Source organism: Corvus kubaryi, unplaced genomic scaffold, assembly GCF_017639235.1.
Source record: "Corvus kubaryi isolate FWS band 111438036 unplaced genomic scaffold, C.kubaryi_AGA036_p1.0 37302, whole genome shotgun sequence".
NCBI classification, from domain to species: Eukaryota; Metazoa; Chordata; class Aves; order Passeriformes; family Corvidae; genus Corvus; species Corvus kubaryi.
Genome location: NW_024581095.1, coordinates 1,131,935 through 1,155,719, shown reverse-complemented (window position 1 = coordinate 1,155,719; position 23,785 = coordinate 1,131,935). Strand labels below are relative to the sequence as shown.

Genomic DNA, 23,785 nt, shown 5'->3' with positions numbered 1-23,785 from the left:
ATGCTCAAGGCCAGTAGTACAGTAAGCAGCTTGCTTTGCCTTTTCCCTAGTACAGCCAGCATCCCTGTCAGGGTTAATACATTTGGTACTAAACATTTTCTTATTTATCTACAAGTTCCTAAAGGCATTAAGGAGAAAGATGGTCTTGACACTCTGAAGCAGCATCCACAGCAAAACTTGGCCTGAATGTAATGCAAAGAGCTACTACTTGCAAGAGAAGCTATCTAGCAAGAGAAAGACTCCCCTCATTCTTGGATACTCCAGAGGAGCACAAGTCACCTGGATACTGAGAGCCACGGCTGTGAGTCCCACTTTCCTTATAAAAGGGAAAATAGGCAGGAATTATGTTAAAGATTATATTATATTAAGCATAATCTTAATTATGTTAAGATTCATACATTTTCATGCTGTTCATATCAAAGAAAGTTAAAAAACACAGAGGTCCATTATTGTTGTTCTGAAACAGATGAGTTTTCATAAAGTTTTCATGAAGTCACACTAGCTCTCCAAGACCCAAGAATGTGGAAAATACTAAAAAAACATTAACAACAAACTGGACTGCTTGGTAATAGGCAAGTAAACCTAATAGCGGAAGAAGCTGAAAGAACACTTAGGTGGCTTTTGTTTTATAAAGACTCAAACTAGAGTCAATGTTAGCTGCTTAAAAAAAGCCAAGCACACTCTTCTTAGCTATACATAACTACAAATTTTGCCTTATAGCAAAGGCAGCTGCAGTTTATAAAGTACTGAATGACTGGAAAAATAAAGTACGTTTAAAGTTACTAGGGCAAGCAAGTAGTTCAAGTTTACTTTAATTACTGATACGGCTGCAGAAAATGAGGAGCAACAGTGGAATAGAGAAGCAATAAAGCAGAGAGATAAACAAGTTCTTTTCAAGGAGTCCTAACCAGTATCAAGAGATGTTTATGTAACATGTACATATTTACAACTAACTTGCCAAACTAGCTTTTTGAAGTCAATATATTAAGTCTATTAACCATATTGACACTACATTGTCAATGCACTCTCACTGTTTCTGAATTTTTCATTAGCTAGAACTGTTTGCATGAAATGCCGTATTTTCCCTGATTTGAAATACATACAACTACTCAGATTATTGTGATGCAGGCAAATGATTGCTGGTAACTGCTTTTAGAATAGATGTTACTCTGTGTAGTGCTGTGTGAGTACCCTACTACTGCTGCCAAAAGCTATAGAAAGTTAGCCAATAAAACAAAGGCATACCCTTCTTGGAAACAGAAGTCTATGTTCTCCTCTTTCACACCACTGCTGCTCCTCTGCACCTCAGGGTCATGCTCCTCCCTGCATGGGACAGTCTCCCAGCTTTCATCACTTGAGGACTGCTCTTTTTCCATAGCAGTAAAATAGGAAGGTGCAGACGCAGACCATTCTCCATCACTGCACTCTGAGCTGCAATTTAAACAAGGCAACAGAGTATGAATTTAAACACTGCTTTAGGGGAAAGAAAACAAACAAATACTCTGCCATTTCCTACTTTTCTATCAACACTGCTCTCAATATAGGCAATTTTTTTTCTAAGAGACATGAATCTTGTGCTATCTATAGGTGCATTACAAATCAAGTGTAGAGTTGATTAAAAAAAATAAATCAGTCTGTAAGAAAGAATTCAAGAATTCTGCCCATCCTACTTTGCAAAAATGTTCTGTTCTTCCCTTGCCTCACATCCAGAGTACATGAAACAACTCAAGAACATAAACCAGACTCTCTACACATATCTTTCTCCCAGATCACAAAAACAACAGCAGTGGCACTGCTTGATTAACAAATAATAATCAATGTCAGCCTTACCTCTCAGCCAAACAAACCTAACGTAAAAGCTCTCAGGACATATAAGCCATATAGAATAACTTCTTTAACACAGAAAGATATAATGGATGACTTACTGCAAACTATTTGATTCACTAGCCCAAACAAGATGAATGGCAGGGAGTTTTTCAAAGACAATTTGCTCAGCCACCACATAGAAAAGGGTAGTAAATAAGCTTTGGGCAGCTTAAACAAAACAGTAGTGCTAGCACAGTCTAAGGAAGGATGAACTACTGCTACCATTGGTAACGGCACTTAGATGATTCACTCACTACAGTGACAGTTACTGAAATTCAAAATATAGTCAACTAGCTATGTCCCTTCAAAAAGTTAGAGATAACATATATGCAAACAGCCAGCATGCTTAAGAGAGCTCATTTTATAAAGCAATCCACAATACCCACAGTATTACTTTCAAATCTGCTAAACCCAGTATGTTCAGGTGTATTCTTACCTCCCCACCTACAAGCTCACTAATTTCCTCCCTTATCGAATATTATGAATACATGTCAATAGAACTTTCAATTTAATGAATTTTAAGTGCTTTTGGAAAACAGCACAGTATACACTGCAAGTTTTACAAGAATAAGTAAGTTCAACACACAAATTATATATAAGCATTTTGAGGCAGGAATATATTTTTCTACCACAATTTTGATGACTAAAAAGTCATGGAAATGAGCATATTCACTAATTTTGGGCTATTTTAATGGATTACTTTAATTTAGAAATCATATCTATTAAGAAATTCTGACAGGTAGTCTAATGCATCTCATATTACACCAATTAAACCTAAATACTGACATTTTTGAACCTTTTGTTCTGTTTGGTTCTTTGGTTTTGGGTTGGGAGTTTTGTTCACTTTGGAATATTGTTTGTTTTTTATGCTGTTTGATCAAGTTTTTAAATATATGTTTTACAATTTTATCTTAGATACTCTAAGACTACCTGAAATACTCAAATTTCTTGTTTTAGTTGTCTCTATTTTACAATCCGGGAATGACTTCCAACACACTTTAAAATAATACTCCTTTGGTTTTAGTCCAGTTTGCTCTCTTTAAGGTTTATACACAAACACTCATTCAAACCAGAAAAGGATATGCCTAAAGCCACTAATACTAAACAACTGAAGAACATTAAATATTTCAGAACTCAAGATTTAACTGTGCTCAATCTGCAGAGCTGAGATGCAGAACATTACTTAATGGTTAGAGTTACAGACTTGTCACTTCCCAAAAGCATAGCACACAAACTTAGCCTCTGCCCGTTGATTTTCTGACAATAGTGTCTCCCCTGGCTGAATCCCCTCCTAACCTGTACCTGCCATACAGACCAAAATTAAACAGAGTGAGATAACAGATAGGATCCTCCTCCCTCCATGCCTGCCCTGAGACATTCCACCACCCTTCCAACTTAGAACATACATGTTTCTAACAAATATGCAAGACTTTCTCCTTCCCACACACCTTCTACATGCTAACACCACAATAGCTGTGCACCTCCTTGAAGCAAAAATGTGAGGTTGGAGGCCCACACTGCAACAACCAAAAGGTGGATTTCTCCCTGGGTTGGGAAAAAGCTAAAATTGAGCTGAAGGATGTCATTTGACACATATGTCAAATCCACTTTTTATGCAAAACTTCACCTTTCAAGAGGGAACATATTACTCCTTTGTACAGACTAATCATCGACAATTTACTTCATAAACATAAGACTTTTGAGGTTCTAGAACATAAATTATGGGGATTCTAAGTTAAAAACATATGACTCCCATTTACTGGTTCAGTTGTTGTCATCATCAAGAACATTTCAAATAATCAATCCATGCTTCTTTTTGTCATGCTACAATAACCCATCACTATGCATCATGGAAGCCAATGCTATAATTGTAGAACACATTCCACCTCCTTCATGGTACTTTAATCTTCTAGCAGCAGCATTTCAAAAATGGAGAAGATTACGCACAAACAAAAATTTTTGAAAAGTAAACTTTACAAGTGAAGGATTCATTTGCAAGTACCTTTACTAAGAATCACAGAATTGTCAGGGCTGGGAGGGACCTTTGAAGATCATCCAGTCCAATCTCCCTGCCATCCTGCAATCCAACCTGGAGCCGGTGACACAGGAACGGTCCCAGGTGGGTTTGGAATGTCTTCAGAGAGCGAGACTCTAGGACCTCCCTGGGCTACCTGTTCCAGTGCTCTGCCATCCTCAATCTGAAGTTCTTATTGTGGTAGAACTTGTGTTTCTGTTTATGCCATCGCTCCCTGTTCCTGTCATTGAGCACCACTGAAGAGACAGTCTGCCACCATCCTTCTGGCATCCACCTTGGAGATATTTATTTGCATTAATGAGATCCCCTCTCAGTCTTCTCTTCTCCAGACTGACCAGGAACAGCTCCCACCTCTCCTCATAGGAGAGATGCCCCAGACCCCTCAGCACCTCTGTGGCCTCCACTGGACCCTCTCCAGGAGCTCCTTATCTTTCTTCAACTGTGGAGACCAAAAATGAACACAATATCCCAGATGTGCCTCACTAGGGCCAAGAAGTGCGGCAGGATCACCTCCCTGACCTGCTGGCCACACTCTTCCCAATGCATCCCAGGACCCCACTGTCTCTCCAGGCCCCCAGGGCACACACAACTGGCTCATGGTCAACTTGTCACCCACCAGCAGAGCTGCTCTCCAGTGGGTCAGCCCCCAGCCTGTGCTGGTACTGGGGGTTATCCCTACCCAGGTGCAGGACCCTATACCTACACCTTGAAGAAAAAAAGCCCCCATGTCTACTATCCCATTTTAAAATGCATTTTATTCTTTCATGGTTGCAACTCTGCAATATTTTAAGGACAAGATTTTAAGCAAATTAATTTTCATGTTTTTCTCTCTACAAAAACACAGGAAACACAATCTACTAAGCAGGTTAGCTTATGAATGGCAAGCACATGCACAAAAGAGCCACATCAACATCCAGAAGACACGTCTTGTAAAGAATGCTGTGGGAACAGAATCAACAAGATGAAAGCAAACTGGAAGAAAAATAGGAAGAAAGCCATCACAAACACTACTGCAAGTTCCATAAATGATCAGAAAGCTAGCAATGTTTTTACCCTCAAATAACTCAGTTATATAATTCCACGTCATAGTGAAAAGTTCTCAACCGACGTTTTATGAATAGAAGTTAATCAACGTGTAAGGTTTATCCAAATTATCCTGTCTTTTAGGTGAAGAGCTCAAAACAGGAGGAACCTGAATACTACTCCTTGTGTCAAGGTTGAAGCAATTTTTAAATCTAAAACTGCAATAATTAATAGTTACTTTGGAAATACCTATTAGTCTGAAGAATTTCCATTAAAAAAGGGATTACAAGCAACCCTATCAAGTTATTCTTCAGATATTACAAGGAACAACAATTTCTTTCAAAAGGCTGGAGACAAGAACATAAATAGGCTGCCATCCAAAAAACTGAGATTTGGTCGCAAAAAACCAAAGCCTGAAGAATAAGCCTAGAAGGAAACTTTCAAAGCTGAACAAAGCTTTCAGTCTTTACCCTCCATCTGCTCAGTAAAAATGAAATAAAAATAAACAAATAATATCCCTCAGTGATAAGATGCTCTGACTGCAGACATAAGGAAAGGCTTTTTACATTACCAAGAGAGTGAAGAAGAACTGAAAGGAAAAGTTGCCACCTTGTTATCTGATCATATTCTGAAATGCTTCAAGTTTTTATGTCTCGTTGGCTAACATAATGTTCAGTTTTGCACATTATTTACACAGAAGATTCAATACTAAAACAGATATAAAAATGAAATTTTACCTGTCTTCATCTTTGTGGGACATTAAGTAATGTCTGTTGCGGTCTTCAAACTCATTCCAAAAAGCACTGTCACTTAGAACACTGTTTTGTTCTTGAGCTACTGCCTTTCTTCTTAAGTCTATTTCTCTGTTCTTTTGATCACTGTGGATTCTTGAGAGAAAGAACAAACCAGAATTCATCTCTTCCTTGCCATCTCTCAAGGGACACTCAGGATGGCATTGCTGGATATCAGCAATTCCAATTCTCCTCCAGGAATCACTTTCCTCTTCATCATCACTAGGGAGATAGTTTTCTCTCTCCAGCTGTTTTGCAGTATTTTGTTTTCTAATTTTAGGTCTCACTACTAGCTCAGGTGAATTTTCTTGGTCAGTCTCTCCATCACTGATGTTTAATACACCAGCAACTGGTAGGGGGCTTCCAATTCCAACATCCACTATATGTTTTATCTGCTGTGTTTCATAACTGTCACCACTCAGGCTAATTTTTGGTATAGCTTCATCTTCAGCAGATTTAAGTGTCCTATTGTTTGGACATGCCAAATGCATTGGTCCTGCTTCTTCACAATTTTCTCTATAAATGCTGTGGTCAAAAGCAGACAGTCGGGACTGTAAGTCACTAAGAGACTCCACCTCTTTTTCACACTGGCAAAGTATGTTATCTAGTCTTCCCTGAATTAGACCTGCTGCTTCTCTTATCCAAGAACATTTGTATTGAGCATCCTCTTCCTCTCCATCACTGCTATCTGGCTCATAGGAGTCAATGTTTACAAAAGCAATTCCATTTTTAGCATTCAAATCATTACACCCTCCAGATGTGTATTCTGCAAGGTCCTCAGATTTTTCATACGGATTCATAAAGTCCTGTGAGATTTGGTTGCCTTCTAGACCGTAACAGAACACAGAACATGGTGACGCAGTCACTTCCGAAGATAGGCTTGATGCACTTTGGCAAACAGGTTCTCTAGTGCCAGCATCTTTTGACAAAGGCTCATCTAATAAATCAGCAGAAACTTGAACCAATGGACTGGAACCTTCAGAGAAAGCTTTAAGAAAGAATGCACTGGAATAATCAAAACCAAAAGAAATATTCTCATCTGCAACAACTGCTCATTAAAAAGAAGGGATAATTTACTAGGACTGCAGTGGAAAGTGATAGAAATATTTATTAGAGATGCAGTCATTCTTCAGTAATATATTTACTTTCTCATTTATACAAACTAAGTTTATAGAAATAGATCTAAATTATACAATTCCAGCTACAGATGTGATAAGGAAAAAAGGATTAAAGGAACACGTACACAAGCAGAATTTTTACATTGTTTATATAAAGGGGAATTATAAGACAACAGGAAAACTGAAAGAACATCTCTTTCCATATTGGACTACCCATTCATTAACTGGCTAAATTGTGCCTTCTGCCACACTCAGATAAAACCACTTATTGCTACTATAAATTACATACTAAGAGAACTGTATTTTGTACATGCACCTTTGAGTGCAACTCTTTATAAGAAGAAAATAGCAGGGTTGAATGTGGTATTACAGTTAATAGTTGCTTCATCACAAATGCACTTTAGTTATATTACACTTGAACACTTCCTGCATAAAGAGACAATAAACATCAAATCTAGCAGAAAGAGTTGAAGAAGGTAAAACACGTATACTGCTGCTACTACAAAATCAATCCCTTGTTCAAGTAATTTTTAAACTCCTAACCAAGGAAATAGTCCAGACTATTTTGTCCAAAATCTCATCTAAATTGTTACTCCATGACTAGGTTGGCGAATTCCTGGCACTGGAATCTTATGAGAGCTATGCCCATCAGCACCAGGAATATAGCTTCCAGGAAAAAATACTGTATCTAACTGATTAGAATGTTGAAGCTCCTCCACAAAATTGCTAAGAGCTGAGGCTGGCTGGCAGGGCCCTCTGGAGATCATCCTGTCCACTCCTCTTGCCCAAGCAGAGTCCCATACAGTAAGTTGCCAAGGAACAAATCCAGTCGTATTTTTAATATTCCCATTATTTAATATTTCCAATATTTCCTTCTACCCACCTTCCACAGTTTCTTAGATTCCTAAAGCACCTGGATGATAACTTCATGGCAGAGGTACTAAATGGGCCAACTAGGATAGATGCCCCCCTTGATATATTGCTTGATAACAGAGGGTCTCAAGAGCCAAGAGACTGGTGACAGTCTTGGCCACAGTGAGCATGAAGTGATCGAGTTTAAAGTCTCTGGTGATAGAAGGAAAAGTAAAAACTTCAACTCTGGACATGAAAAGAACAGACCTCAGGCTGCTTAGGGCACTAGTTAGTGAGATCTGGGGAAAATGCTTTGGAAGGTTGCTGAGGTCAGTGCTGGTCACTTTTTAAGAATGACATCCCAAGGGCACAGAAATAGGCAATTCCAAAAATGTTGGGAAGTCAAGCAAGTGAGGCAGAAGGCCAGCTTGGATGATTAGGGATCTTCTTTAGGAGCTAAAGCAAGAAAAGAAGGTGTATGGCCTGTGGAAGCAAAGTCAGGTGACATGGGAGGAATACAGACATGCTGCTGCCACTGTAGGGAGAAAATTCATGTGGCCCAAACTCAGCTGGGGTTGAAGCAGGTCAGAAACACGGGGGACAATAAAAAGAGCTTTTTTAAATATGTCAGTGCAAAGGCAGTGCAGAAATAACATCAGCCCATTACAGGAAAAGGATGGTCAACTCACAGACAGGGAAAGAGACAAGGCAGAGATATTACATGATTTCTTTGCCCATCTTCAAGACTGATGAAGAGAGAGTTGATCTCCAAGGCGGTCCCAGCGCCCTGAGCTGGAGGATGATGACCATGAGAATGGTCAACTCCCAGTCAGCCCTGAACTTGTATGAGATCTGCTGCTCCTGCTGAATCCGTGTAAATTTAAAGGGCCTGATGGGATTCATCAGAGAGTAGTCAACAAGCCAGCTGATGTCACAGCAAGGCCTCTCTCAATGATTTTTGAACAATTCTGGGAATCCATAGAGGTCCCAGCTGACTGGACACTGGCTAATGCTGTCCCAGTTTTCAAGGAGGGCAAGGATGACCCTGGAAATGCAGGCCTCTCAGTCCACTTCAGTTACTGGTAAAATTAGAGATGACTGTTCTGGTGTAGCGAAAAACCTGAAGGACAATGCAGCCATTGGTCACAGCTAGCAGGGTTTCATGAGAGGAAAGTCCTATTTGTCAAACCTAATTTCCTTTTACAACAAGGTATCCCACTTACCGGATCAAGGGAACCAGTTCATGTAATCTTCATGGATTTTAGCAAAGCTTTTGATACTGCCTCTTATAGGATCCTTCTGGACAAAACTGCCCACAGCTGGATAAACACATCATGTGAGCAACTGGCTCACAGGTCAGGCACCAAAGGTGACACTGAATGGAGTGAAATCACACTGGTGACCTGTCACTAGTGGGGTTCTACTGGGCTCCACTTCAGGCCCAATGCTCTTCAAATCTTCATAAACAACCTAGACACAGGACTCAAAGGTACACTAAGTAAGTTTGCTGATGACACTAAATTGGAAGATGCTGATGAGCTGCTGGAGAGCAGCACCATGGAAAGCAATGTGGGTGTCCTGGTCAATGGCAAATTGAACATAAGTCAGCAGTGCCCTGGCAGCCAGGAGGGCCAACCCTGTCCTGGGGGTCATCAGGCACAGCATCACCAGCCAGACCAGGGAGGGGATTGTCCCAGTGTGCTCTGGGCTGAGGCGGCATCACCTCGAGTGCTGGGGGCAGTTTATGTACCACCATGTAAGATAGACAGTGTCTAGAGGAGGGCCATGAAGATGGTGAAGAACCATCAGGGAAAAGCCACACAAGGAGTGGCTGAGGTGACTTCATTTGTTTGGTAATAAACACATGAACAAATGCAACGGAAAGGCATTTTGTTATTAGACTAATTTACATACAAAGCAACTGTATTAAAAACAGTGAGATAATACACCCTTAAACCACATGTATCTAATGACCCATAAAATAACTGCATGCTGCTGTCTGTGTAACTGTAACAAGAAATATGGTAGTGTTATAGAGAGAAAGTAGGAAGATCTCCATAAACATCAACACTACCTTAAAGGAAATATACCTTTAACTAGATGAAAGCATAGAAAGTGTATGAAGCATGGACAACAGTAAACACACTTCAATTAGAAAAAATTAAAAACCACCCAAATATTATCTACATCACAACAGATTACAAGAACAAAGCGCTAAGCCATTATCATTTAAAAAGAAAAACAAAATTGGAATAAGAAAGCAGTTTCAAAATAGTCTATAAGGGAAGGAGGAAAAAAAAAGCTACCTTGTAGAACCATAGAATCACTTATGTTGAAAAAGACCTCTAAGATATCAAGAGCAACCATAAATCTAACGCTGCCAAGTCCACCATTAGACCATGGATACACATTTTAAGGACCTCCAAGAACTGGCGACTCCACCACTTTTCTGGGCAGCCTGTTCCAATGATTGACAACCCCTCTGGTGAAGGTATTTTCCCTAACAGCCAATTAAACCTCCCCTGGTGCAATCTGAGGACATTTTCTCTTGTTCTATCACTTGTTATTGGGAAGAAAGACCCTCACGCTCCTCACTCCAGCCTCCTTCTCAGCAATTGTACAGAGCAAGAAGGTCCCCCCTCCTTTTCTCCAGGCTGAGCACCCACAGCTCCCTCAGTTACTCCTCACCAGACTTGTGCTCCAGACCCTTCCCCAGCTCTGCTCCCTCCTCTGGACACACTCCAGCCCCTCAATGTCCTTCCTAAATTGAGGGGCCCAGAACTGGACAAGGTGTGGCTTCACCAGTGCCAAGCACAGGGAGGACAGTCACTGCCCTGGTGCCACACTATTGCTGACAAAGGCCAGGTGCCTTTGGCCACCTGGGCACACTGATGGCTCATATTCAGCCAGTGTTGAGCAGTATCCCCAAGTCCTTTACCCCCACGCACTTTGGAAGATCTAAGGCTGTATCAAATGGGGTTTTTCAAGCTGAAAAACTCAGCCAAAGAAATTGGACCATATTTCTAATCCAAAAAGCCATTCTGTATTCCTCTATTAAATTATTATTCAGATGCCAATGTCACAGAAGGCATTTTGATATATACTAACATCCAACATTCATTAAACAAAAAAGGGAAGTGGTTTAACCGGTACAAACAAATAAAAAAAGGACTTTCAAAGATGTTTTATAGGCTTAAACTAATTTTTACTATGGCTGACAAAGACAGAACAACCTGGGTCACGATGCATCCAATATTTCACAGCCTAGTTCCAACAAGAAGGTTTGAATAGGTATTCTCTTCCAAATGTGGATTTTAATTTGAAGACAAAATAATTTGAATTATACAATGTTATTGTTATCTAGTTTGTTAGAATGCATGAAGTCATTATGAATGTTCTTCAGGCAAAACTACACAGCCTAGTATGGATTTATTAGATTAGATTATCTATACTTTATAAAATGAAATTTAGTATAAAGGCAAATTAAAGACATACAGAATGTACTTTACGTGTTATTTAAGTGCCTCAATAACATGAGCCACTTACATGGCTCTCAATGCACCTTCCTCCTCTACCCCCAAGCATCCCAGTTTGCACCTAAATGGTAAATACACAAAGATATATACATACATAAAGTATTCTCTTTCTGAACATCTTCCATTTCTAATTGTTTGCAGTCTTCATTCTGTTGATGTCCATCTCTGTCATGATTATTCAAAAATGGTCTAAACCCAACATAGGAATGTCTTCTTCCATATCTTCCACTTGTAACAGTCTGATATGCTCCTGCAGGTTTGGGCCAGGCAGTTTTGCCAAGTCCTTGCCCCATTGCTACAGGAGATTATGGAGGAAAGAAAAAGACAGAGACACTTGTTAGACAGCAATATGTCTTTGCAGTTTCCCTCTTCCCTACCACTTTCATTTACTTTTTTTAGCAAGGAATTTTCTATTTCTCTAAAGTCTTAAGCTTCATTAATAATGTGATCATTAACAACATGAAGTGCTCTGGGCCCATATGTTATGAAAGCACGTAACTGAGTTTTCATCTACACTAAATAATATTGGCAAACACTGATTGCGCCCCCATCTTAACATGTTTTCAGTCAATAACAGACTTAATAAAAAAAAAAAATTAAAAAATCAAGCCCAGATGTCATAGCTTTTTTGGTTTTTTCACCCTGCTCATAAATCTGACGCAACATGTGTATCAGCTTGCAGAAAAGATTTGCAAGCACTATAAAGGAAAATCCTTCAGGTAATACAGCACAATTCAGGCAGCCCTAGCCAGCTTATCTTTGTGACTGGAAAAGTATAATTAATCAAATCACACCTCCTAGCAAAAGTCACAGGGAGAAGGCTTTATTCTTACTGCTAAAGGTAGAATGTTCAGGCATGGCTATACAAAGCATTGCCCACACACTGCTTTTTCTGAGAGCAGTTTTTCGTATTAATGACACTTACAGCTTTCACCAAGAAAATATGGGATAAGGAGTACAAAGGAACTTGAGAAACAGTGGAGAAAGGCTCCTGATATTGTAATAATGAGAGATTTTAATACAGCACTATTATCAGGTATTAATCTAACACATAGGTTCATGCCCAGAGGGTGTTCCTTGTACAAATGCAACCAGAAGTTCACTATTTCAGACATACAGTGACTTCTTTGTGTCCCTCTAAGTCACTTTTAATCTTTACTAGATATGGCATTTAAAAGTTTCTGTTCTTTAAACTCACCAAATTAAAAAGTTAACCTTAAACACAAGGAAGATAAAGTTTGCAACCGTTAACATAGAGTATTATGAACTTCAGAAAAATATGAAAGCTTTTTTATTTCCTGGCTGTGCAACTAATCTCTTCATTACACTTAAAAAGAGAGTATCTATGAGCAGAGACATATAAAAGAGACCGAACCTTTGCAGAAAAAAATTAGCAGGCATCTGAGGCTTTTTTTCCTCATTTATCTATGAAGCTCTATGGAGTTTGATTACACATAATTTTCCCTGGACATATTTTTGGGTATTTGTCCAGACCTGGCCATCCTACATTAAAAAACAGAACCTAAAATGTTTGTTTGGTTGTTAACTATACCACTCCTGCAATCTTTAGAAAGGTAAAAATTCTGGTGTCTTGGCAAAACAAAAATCCTGGCAACTAATGCAAGGAGAAGACGACTGACAATTCATTTTCCCAGCTAGTCAGCCAATAGTTAATATCCTTATTAAGTCAACCAGCAAGTTAATTTTATTCAACCAAGCTCTGACAATCCTGAAATTTCCCTTGATTACAACATGGCTGGTCAGCAGACTGCCAGAGGGAGCTGATAATTAGCATCCAAATCTGCAGAGCAAAATCCAACAGTTAGATTAGTAAATCAAAACAGCAATGCAGAAATCTGTCCTCAAACAAGTGGTTGAAAGACACAAGGTAAAAATACAACAAAATTGCCTAACTCTTAATTTCATTTTGTTCTCTAAAACATCAGTATTGTTCAAAAACAGATGTCCAGTCAACAGAGTCAAGTTCTCTGAATGCAAATGTTTCATTTTTAAAAAACGTGCAGAATTTGTTTAATGCACTACATTTTTTATTCCAAATAATGCTCTTGCATACAGAGTATCTCATCACATATTCAACTGTTCGTAGAAGATAGAGCAGGCAGTTAGTTATTAGTCGTCTGTCCTGGGGAAGATTTATTGGATCAACATAGTGAAAGCTTTCACCACTTACTGTATAAGTATTGATGTCATATTTGGTTTTTAGGAGAGGCTAACTTCTACCTAGATAAAAAATACCTCAAAAATAAGAGCAGGAGGCATGCATTTATTTACCTACATGCCTAAAATCAGCAGCATTTAGGCACGTGAATGCTGAGACTAATTTACAAGAAACCCTTCAGGCAATGAAGCTGTGAGACACAATATCCTCTCTCAGGTATTTCTTCCAGGCCAGCTCAGCCTAAGAAGTAAGTATTGCTTCAGAAGCTCAGTTTAGTAGACCTGTTCAAAGCACACCCAATATTCACTGATTTTCTGCAAAACTGACCAGTCTTAGAGAAGCAACACACCAGCGAATAAATAACAGGGCAAACAAGTTACTTATTCCCTTCTCTGGCTGAAGATGGTTATACACACACCTCCATACTTCCAAAACATTATTACAGTCACCTGAATTCCTCAAAAGGATCATGAGAAGGAAAGCATTCTGGATTACCACAGCTGGATTAAACAAATGGGAGAGACTGTCTCCTAAAATGCACAGTTCTCAAACAGGTAAGTCCAGCCTTTAACAGGCACTGCCTTAATCACTGACACATAGTGGTGTGCTTCCTCTTTACTTCTACCAATACAGCACTAAAGATACTACTCCCTAGAGACAGCAAATTACAGGCTATAGCACAGAAAGCCTCAGAATCTAGACCAAATCCATCTGATTTACCTAACCAACTTGTCCTCTTCCACAAGGATTTAAAGAGGAAAAAAAACCAACAACCTGTTTTTCCAGAAGTGCTCAAGAGTAGATGCATGCTGACACATGTTCACAACCTAGCACTGCAACCTAGTGTTCAGAAATCATCCACACTCTGGACCACAATACAACGAAAAAATCTCAAACCAATTTACAGAGCCAGATGTAGGACAACTGGAATTTCCTGCTCTGACACATGCTGGCAGGACCCAGTCCTCACCCACTAAAACCCAGCCACCTCCCTTTACTCTCCTCTCCATTACCTTTTGTTCTCTCCTATCTCCTCAACTCCCTCACACCCTGTGCACTAGTGACAAGAGCAGCAGCTTTCTTGGGTCAAGAAGTACATGACTGAGAGCCATGAAGGTGATCTGAGGCTGGAGCACATCTCCTATGAAGGCAGGCTGAGAGAACTGGGACTGTTCTGTCTGGAAAAGAGGCAGCTTCAGGAAGGCCTTACAGCAACCTTCCAGTACCTAAAGTGGGGCCACAAGGGAGCTGAAGAGGGACTCTTTACAGACTGTGTAGGCCTATTACACAGGAGGAAAAAGCTTAAGAGAATGTGGCTGGGGTGCCCGGAAGGGGAGTGGGCATGGAGTGGGGGGGAAACAGTTCCAAGTGGTTTTCATCCCAAAGAGGGGAAGGGTTGCCCTCATTTCCTGCTGCAGGAAATATTTAACTAGCTCTTTTTTTTTTTTAAGAAATGTGAAATTAGCCTCAAGTATTTCTCTAAGAAGTTTTTTTCACTCTTTTAATAACTAGCATCTTTTTATGTTCTTCCTCAGGTTTTCCTAGCATTCATAAAAAAAAAACTTGTATGCATATTCTGGACGAAATCTCAACACTTGACACAGAAGTAAAAATAAATCCTTTATCCTACTCAACTGCTCTTTTTTCTCTGACATCTATCAATTACAGAAAACATTTTCTTCTACAAGGCAACAAGATCTCGCACTCAAGGTTTGAAAAGGGAATGCATGTAATACTGACACAATTACTGTTTTCTAGGTTACCATCTTAAAAAAATAAATCTGCATTTGTTCCCAGAAGTATATGAATTCATTTGGCTGTCAATTGGACAAAACTTAAAACCAACTCATATTCTTCACACCCTCTCCCTTAACTGACTATTTCTGAATCATAATGAAATCACACCCCTGATCAACTCAAATAAATGTTGCAGGTAAAAGTATTCACATTGTCTTTTAAAAGGTATTATCTAATATTCTTTACCTGGAACCAGTACTCTACATCTCTTTCATTCCTGCAGGTATTGAAAGCTTCCAAGTGCAGATGAATTTTTAAAAACAAAATTGAATTAGAATGGAGAATTTTCCGTTTGCTAAGCACCACTGCTCAGGACTGCAAAGAGATGACTTCAATTCAGTTAACAGAAGAAAAGCACACAATAATTCCAAAAAAGGAGAGGAATATTTCAATTTGAATAATTGAAACAACATCCTACTGTTACAATTTCCTTCTCTTGCCTCTATGAGCAGGTTAACACTGAAATTATTTCATTTTTTTACTATGTTTTCAAGCTTCAAACTACATACACTAGCAAATTAATACTCAAAGCAATCAATATTCAGTTAAAATTTACTTTCACTGTCTGGGATTCATCTAAACCTTAGAAAACCATATGCCAGGGTCTAACTCTCATAGGCAGTTAAGCAACACAAAGGTGATCGCTCACTCTCCCACCCAGTTGAAAAGGAGAGAGAACAAGAAGTGTAAAAGTGAAAAACCCATGGGCTGTGATAAAGACAGTTTCAGAATTTGGGGGTTTTTTTAAGGAAAAAAAAAAAAGGAGACAAATAAAAGCAAGGAAAATGAATAATGCAAAAAAACCCTAATTGCTCACCAGCAACCCAACAATGCTCCGACAGTTCCAAAGTCACAGCACCCTGGCCAACCTCCTTCCCCCTACCAACTAAGCATGATGCCACACAGTCTGGAATACCCCTATTGTCAGCTGGGGCAGCTGTCCTGGCTGTGTCCCCTCCCCACTCCTTGTGCACACTGCCTGCTCACTGGTTGGGTGAGGAGAAGAAAAAGTCTTGGCTCAGTGCAAGCCCCACCCAGCAATAATGAAAGCATCCCTGTGTTATCAACGCTGTTTCCAGAGAAAAATACAGAACACAGTCCCATGCAAACTCCTGTGAGGAAAGGTAGCTCTATCCCAGCTGAAAACAGTACACTAGATGATAAGTAAAATTCAAACTATTTTCTTATGGATCCAATCCATTCAACGAAAAGTTCCTTCTCAAACTCTCTGGTTTAGAGGTGACTTTAGGCTCCTCACTAGGATATTTGAGAACACAGTAGTGATTATTTCCATAAGCAGTATCAGCTCAGCTACAAGTTCATTGATAAATGGAATATGCTTCAGGGACTTATTTTCCAGGCATTGTCTTTTCATCAACCTTCCAGGTCATTTTGAACTCTCCTTTGAGCTAAAGATTCCACTAAGTCAATATTTTTACTCAGTATAGTTCCTTCTCTTTGCCTGAGGCTGGAAGTAGCCTGTGGTCCAAATTCAATAAGCGGTCCCATTTATCCCACAGGCTGGCCCACTACTGACTTCATTTTAAATTAAAATAATATTGCTTAGTTGTGGGGTTTTTTTACCTTTCAGATTATGTTTTAAAGCAAAAATCCCCCCAAAACCATGATCATATCAAAATATTCTGATACCGATCTGAGACTCTTCCCAAAAGAGGCAAATGATCACCAGCAAACTAATAGCAGCTTCCTTCCACTTAAATGCTAAATGGTTTCTGTTTTGCATTTCCCCAAAAGCTTGCTGTTTTGTATGTAATTTGTGCCATAAATGCAAAACTGAAGTCCTGAAATATTACAGTCTATTAATATTACACCTATAACAATTAATTTTACAAATATTTACATTTCTGCATTTACCAAAGCATTAATCAACATGCAGGCTAAAAGAAATAAGTTGATTAGTATTTTGGACATTGTCCATATACTCCAAATCTCAATTAATGACCTCCTGTTACAATCCGTATAATCATCATAGGCAATTCACAACTCTAGACAAATTATGAAAAAAGTTTCGCCAGACTTGAAATGGAGCCAGTGCTGCCACTATACAAACAAGAGTGAATTAAAGTATATGCAGGAAAGTATCAGTGGTTGCTCTAAAAGAAATGCATTAGCTATATTCACAGGACAAGTCATGAGGAAGAGACACAAAATTTCTTCAAGTTCAGAGCTCCCTTAATAAGTGGAGCCCAGTCATCACCTTCCATACAGAAATGACTGAATGGGCGACTTGCTAAAAATGACCATCTTGATGCAGTTCCTTTCTATCCTTAGACATCCTCCTAGAGTCGAAGATCCTGCACAGCTCCCACTCTCTCATCCAGGCTCTTCTGACCAACACGAGGGCACAGAATCCCCCTATGCTGATGTTTGCCATCTGGTCACTTCAGCCAAGGAGCCAGAGCTAGGCTTGCTCTGATGCAGCTTCAGATGCGACTGCAAAGGTTGGCTTCAAGCGAAAGCAGCCTGCATGAACTTACTCAGGTCTGCCAGATTTCCTTCTCCAAGGGTCTAAGTCTGTCTTCATATTTAAGAAGCTCAGCAGGCTCTTGAATTAGCACAGCTGAGGTGGTAGAACTGAGCCATTCCAGTACACATTTTACACTGTCCTCTTAGAGTCTATCTGCTTCAATGCTATACACAATTCCTGCACTATTTCCAGGGTTTTTTTCACTGACTTGCTCCGACTTTAGCCCAGTTCTCCTTACTTTCTTACACAAAACTGTAAATAGTTTGAATGCATCATATTCATCTCCCCTGATGAAAATCCTCAATCCTCTGTTTGATCTGATAAACTGACAGCTCTGCCTTACCACTGTAATAATCAGTTTTACAGCTTTTATCCTAACAAATACATTCAGCAGAAATTACACATTAAATCTCATGAGGGAAGATTAAGCAACTGCAGTACTAAAAGCTTTTAAAGATGAGGAGAGTGTGTATGCCATGTACTAACCAAGGAATAGCAAGCCCCCTCCTACCTTAGAAAGCTAGCATTGTAACCTTAAGAATAAAAAGCTTAACTTTGCCAGTAGTCCCTGTAGCAATCTGTTCTGTTAATGCAGAACACTATTACGTGCTACTAAGCATCAGGCAAACTTTCTTATCTCTCTCCTTCCCCAATATCACAAGTTTTTGTATTCTAAATAGGTGCATTAAACTAAGGGCACAGAAGTAACAATTTTTACCTACTGCTTTTCAGGAGATGTATAGAAATTCAGTCACCAACCCCTACCCCTGCATCTGTCCTCTCTTCTTATGACTCTCACATCTTGTACTTTTGTTTAAGTTCTGATTACAAACTTTCCAGAGGAAAAAGCATCTCTCTGGAGCTGAACGACTTCAAATAGAAGCCAATAATCAACAAAATGCCAAGACTTTTCTACACTTTAAGCAGAAAAGGTACACTTCTACTTTTGTCAGTGCAGATACCCCAAAACACTTTAAGAAACCAGAACAATCACTTCCTTTCCCCCTGATAAACACAGCAACTAGAAATGACAAAAGAATCCCACAGTGGAAGTGCAGGCCCCGGAAACTCTTACATGACGGAGAGATATAATTCATCAACTAGAAGACCCAAAGATGTATTTTTGCATTGCTGCCTATCATCTTATATAACTGTCTTTATTAAAGCAAACTTAACCCAAAACATGTAATCAAACCTCCACTATCAGAAGCAGTAAAAGCAATTTTTAAATTTTTTTCCAAGTTTGGAGGTTTTTTGTTTTGTTTTGCTGTTGGTTTTGGTTTTGTCCTGAAGAACACTGAAGTCTCAGCACTTTCAACTCTTCTTCTTTCATAAACTTAATTCTGTATCGTGGATACAAGAGTAACAAAAGCCTCTGATCCAATCAGCAGACAGAAGAGCTTACCTGAAGTGTCATGAAACAGAATCTGAGGTGATTCCAATATGCCAGTGAAGAAGTAAGATCATTCGCAAAAAGAGAATCATGGGATATTATTGTCAGGTAGGAATACACAACTGAGGGAATTACTAAATTACTAAATGTCCAGCTAAGCAGAAGGGCAGTGGAGGATTATAGAGGACCACAATACACAAAACTCAAGTCAATGTATTCCTCTGCTTTGGCAAATAGCAACAAACAGAGCTGCATTAGCGTGAAGACTGGAAGACAGGAAAAGTAACCCTTGTATCCTGACCAACAATGTAAATCAGCTCTTATGCTCTGCATGTGGTTTTTAAATACCTTGCTTCAAAAATTATCACTGTTTTCCCTGAGACATGGAAACAACACATGGAAATGACATAAGAGAAATGTTTCTACCAGTAGGGACACGGTATCCCTCCAACAGATCACCTGGGGAGGCTGAAGAATACCCATCAGAAACACAGCCCAAAGAAAGGTATTCAAACAAACATCTGGTGAAGAATCACTGGGAGGAAGGGCTGGGATAGAGAATAAGCCTGACAAGATAACTGTTTGAGGTCACTTCCCTAAACAAATGCTCCAGAATTTCAGATACTTATTCTGCCCCCAAGCTAGAATCACAGTCCTACATATCTACTTATGGGTGGAGCAGAAAAATCTGTGGGTTTTTTCCTCCAAACTGCTGGCGCTACAACACTACCATCTATCACTATTTGCTTGTTTTCACACAGAAGATAAATCACTATTAATTTTTTTCTTCTTCAAGATTTTTGGAAGGTTACACAATCAATATGCTGTACAAAACTGCACTGGGTTTACTTGGTGTGGTACAAGTACTTGATTTTTTTTTTTGTCATCTTTTAAAAACCACTACTTTTCACTTAAAGCACCTTATTAGATAATGGAAACATACTACAGATCCATTGCCTAGAAGCTAATTTTCAGGCCTCAAAAATAGTGCTGCAGGTTCCTGACAGTACTCTCAGAACCTTACACTACAATTTTTTTTAAGCTGCCAAACTACAAATACCTGGTTCACCAAACGCATAATGAATAAACACCTAGTTAACATATGAAGTCAACTATAGCACCACTAAAACATAAGGCAGATTTTGCTATTGTTTAAAATCATCCGGGTTAGGGCTCTTGAATTTTTTGGAACATTCTGACACCAAGCTGACATGATAGGACACTTTGGTATACCCAATTATCACTAATCTCCTGAGCAGTAATCCACAATCTACCCTCAGGATCAGAACCATTTCTCTGTACTATATTTTTCTATAGCATCAACTACTGGCATCATTTAAATTTCAAATTTGTTATCACTTTGGATTTTCTTTTCCCTGCTTTGCTTCCAGCAGAGCGATACTGACGATGTTACAGCAATACAGAAAAACCACAGGCAACTTTAGAATCTCAACAACCGCAAACTTTTCAGGTCCGGTTTTAACAACTGTTAAGGACGCACACACGTGCCAGTTGGAATTCTCTACTTCCACAGTCACATATTTAGTTACCTGAAATGCTGTGTAAGGATTTAGTACAAAAACATCACACTTGAATTAATCGAATTTGAAAAGCTGTTTTAAAACCACTCAGAATGATTAATGCCATTGGCAGCAGAATTCATAAATATTTTCTCCCACCACAACACATGAGCATTTAGCAATTTACATGACCATCCACTCTGTCATTCCTGCAGAGTATTGCACTCATTACTACAAGCTCATCAATAATTACCTCAATTTCCCATATAAATAAGTCATAGCCCTGCTCCGCATAAACAGACTGCCAGGTGTGGCCTGTATGACAACAAAGGTTCTTGTGAGAACTACTGCATTTTTGCACCCTTGCACAACTCAAACAACTGCCCCCATGTTAAATGTGCACAGCACCACTATAAGTGCTTCAGGACATTCTCCTGATAAACTGCATGGTGTGTTTTGTTTGAGTCCAGGCTACCAAAACCACAGAAGCGGAAGTTTCAGACACTGGTTCAGGTCAATGTGTCCTTTAGGGACAATCACACTACCCCCTGTCCATGGATGTTCCGAACAGAAGGCCAAGGTGAGCTCACTGTCCTTCTCCAGTAGTCTGGGTTTATCTCTGCTTATTCCACATTTGAAGTCATTTCACAGTTTTAAGTCTTTAAATACACTTTCCAACTGAACTAAACACAAAGTAGCCCTTTAGAACCTGCCAAAATACACTGCTGAACATACAGATACAAGACTGCTGAAGCAGTCTTGTAACTGCAGTGGGCTCTACCGGACTTCTAGACCTATCCACTAAAATGCAGGGGGGGTTATTACTGTATCATGAATAAATTAATTAGAACAAATGTGTTCCCCATACTTCATTCAAAATACTATTCAGAAGTATTAGGACAAGCCTTGACAGAATGGTAAATTTTATGGTCACAGCCTCAAATGACATCCACACCTCCAATTTCCTCAGATGCTAAATGAACACGACCCACCCTGGAAACCACAAGCTGGGGACTGTCTGCCCCAAAAACAGCCCCTGCTGCTGTACAGCACAATAATACTTTTGGATTCATTCAAGCCTTCCTCAAAACAAACACAGCTCAACAAGTACTATGGGCCACCAGGGAGATTACTGTGTAAAAATAGTAGCAATGCCAGCTCAATTTTTGCAACAAATACTCATACAGTGTTTGTGGAATTCATCCAATACGTCCTATCAGCGTTTGTCACTTGTTATGCTAAACTGCTTTTGCAGAAGTACACATCTTCATGGCATCAGCTAGCTTAACAAGGCAACAATTCGTAAGTATTTCTTATTTTGATGAGGCTTTGATCTGTCAAGAACTCATGCACCTTACTAGACTGCACTGCAATTCACTCTATCAGCAAAGGAAATTTTAAAAAACGGGCCTATTTCATAGGAATCTCCTGATCCTGCACTTTAATGCAACTTCAAAATAAAGACTTTTATGATCAACTTTTTCCAGACTTCTTCCTTTCTTTAGTGCATGAGAAAGAGCAGGAAATCAATTCTGTGAGAGTCTGACTCAGCTACAAATAAACTTATTTTATTACATACATTTGCTTACACAATTTTAAATAAGCATACTTCTCCCAAATGCAGCTTCAATCCATAAAGTATGTATTCTTCATTTGTGCATTAAAGAGAACACTAACAGTTTGACACCACTCTTCATTGCTACAGTACATTTTTTTTTCTAGATAGTGTGGCAAAAATCCAATCAAAAGTCATTCTTCTAAACTGCTTAACTGTGTGCACAGACAAATGCAAATCAAGAACTACACAGAAAAAAAGAAGTGCTGAGTACATCACAGTATAGAAAAAGGACCTAACCACAGTCTCTAAGCTTTCAAACGCATCCTATAAAGTCCACAGCCTCTAAACTTAAAATAAACTTTCTAAGTTTTCGTGCACCATGGAGATTCACGGTGTATAACTCATATGTTTCACAGTGTTAATTCACCAGCAGTACCCAGTAAAGCCCGTGTGCAGGACATCCTGAGAACGCTCAGCTCCACCACAGCCAACACTGCTCCAGACAAGCACTTCAAGAGAACTGCTAAAGGTGCAGCAGGAGGTGCTACTCTCTTCCAGGTACAAAACCCATCCCGTGCAGTATAACTACAGTTAATTAATTTAACTCGTGTGGAAGAAAAGGCACATCAGCTACAATCATTGACACATCTCCCCTGGACTCTGGGCCCAAAGCACGTTCCTTCTGACCCTGTATTTGGGGGCTGCTCTGCTGGCTCGGACCTCCCCTCCTCAAGCAAAGAGAGGAGTGTGAGTGTTTCACAAACTCGCTGGAGCGATGTCAAGCGACGTCACTTCGCCCGTGACCCCGGTCACACCAGCGGGGGCTTGGCTGACACAAGGCAGACCCCGCGGAGGGACCTCCCTTTCCCCGGGATACTGAGTCACTGCCCTGGTGCTGTGGGAGAAAAACTACAAAACACAACAAAGAAACCCAAACAAGAACAAACCAAACCAAAAAAAAAAAAAAAAAAAACAACAAAAAAGGAAATTAACTGCAAGCACTTTGCCTCCGAAGGCCTGCCCGTGTCCGCTCTGTTGCTGTGCGCCCCGCCGGCTCCCCCGCACCCACAAACGGCACAAACGGACGGGCACTCGCGGGGCCACCACGGCCCACCCGCCGTGCCCTCTCGACCCAACGGCTGAGGCCCCCGCCCTCGGCCGCAGGCCCGTTCCGGGAGGAAGGAACAAGGCCGACACTCCACAGCACAAACGACCGTACCCAGGACTACCGGCAACTCCGTCCGGCGCCCCGACCACGCCCGCGCCCTTTCCGGGCGCCCGCCCCCTTTATGGGCGCCCCGCGGAGCCGGGCCGGGGCCAGAGCCACACTCACCCCGCCCGCTCCCGCCGCCGCTTCCCGCCCACCGCCGCCGCCACGGCCAATCCCGCCGCCCGCAGCGCCGCGCCGGCCAATCACGAGCCAGGAAGGAGGGCAGCGGCCAATCCCGGCCGGGGGGCGGGGCCCGGGGGCGCGGCGGGGACGCCGGGCCGGGCCGGCCGTGCGGGAGCTGCTGCAGCGGGAGCGCTGCGGGCCGGCGCTTCAGCCGCTTTTAACCTCTGCTTTGTAGGGTTTGTGGTGATTTAACCTCGTCAGCAGCCCGGTCCCAGGCAGCCGCTCCCTCACTCCCC

The 23,785-nt window shown here is 40.5% G+C and overlaps 1 protein-coding gene across 8 annotated transcripts in view; it reads right to left on the bottom strand.

The window, feature by feature from the left end:
• Positions 1–23,482, bottom strand: part of PJA2 (praja ring finger ubiquitin ligase 2) — a 49,880-nt gene extending 26,398 nt beyond the window's left edge. For 6 of the 8 annotated variants that reach the window (XM_042028041.1, XM_042028039.1, XM_042028038.1 and 3 more), the window contains exons 1-4: positions 23,376–23,482; positions 11,316–11,516; positions 5,662–6,703; positions 1,246–1,431 (exon numbers count right to left, since the gene is read on the bottom strand). In XM_042028041.1, coding sequence (XP_041883975.1) covers positions 1,246–1,431; positions 5,662–6,703; positions 11,316–11,514 — 1,427 coding nt within the window. In that variant the 5' untranslated portion in view covers positions 11,515–11,516; positions 23,376–23,482. Of the gene's footprint in view, positions 1–1,245; positions 1,432–5,661; positions 6,704–11,315; positions 11,517–15,383; positions 15,513–23,149; positions 23,335–23,375 lie in introns of those variants that run through there. The other 2 variants (XM_042028042.1, XM_042028040.1) reach the window with 2 other exon arrangements.
• Positions 23,483–23,785: the final 303 nt, after the last annotated feature.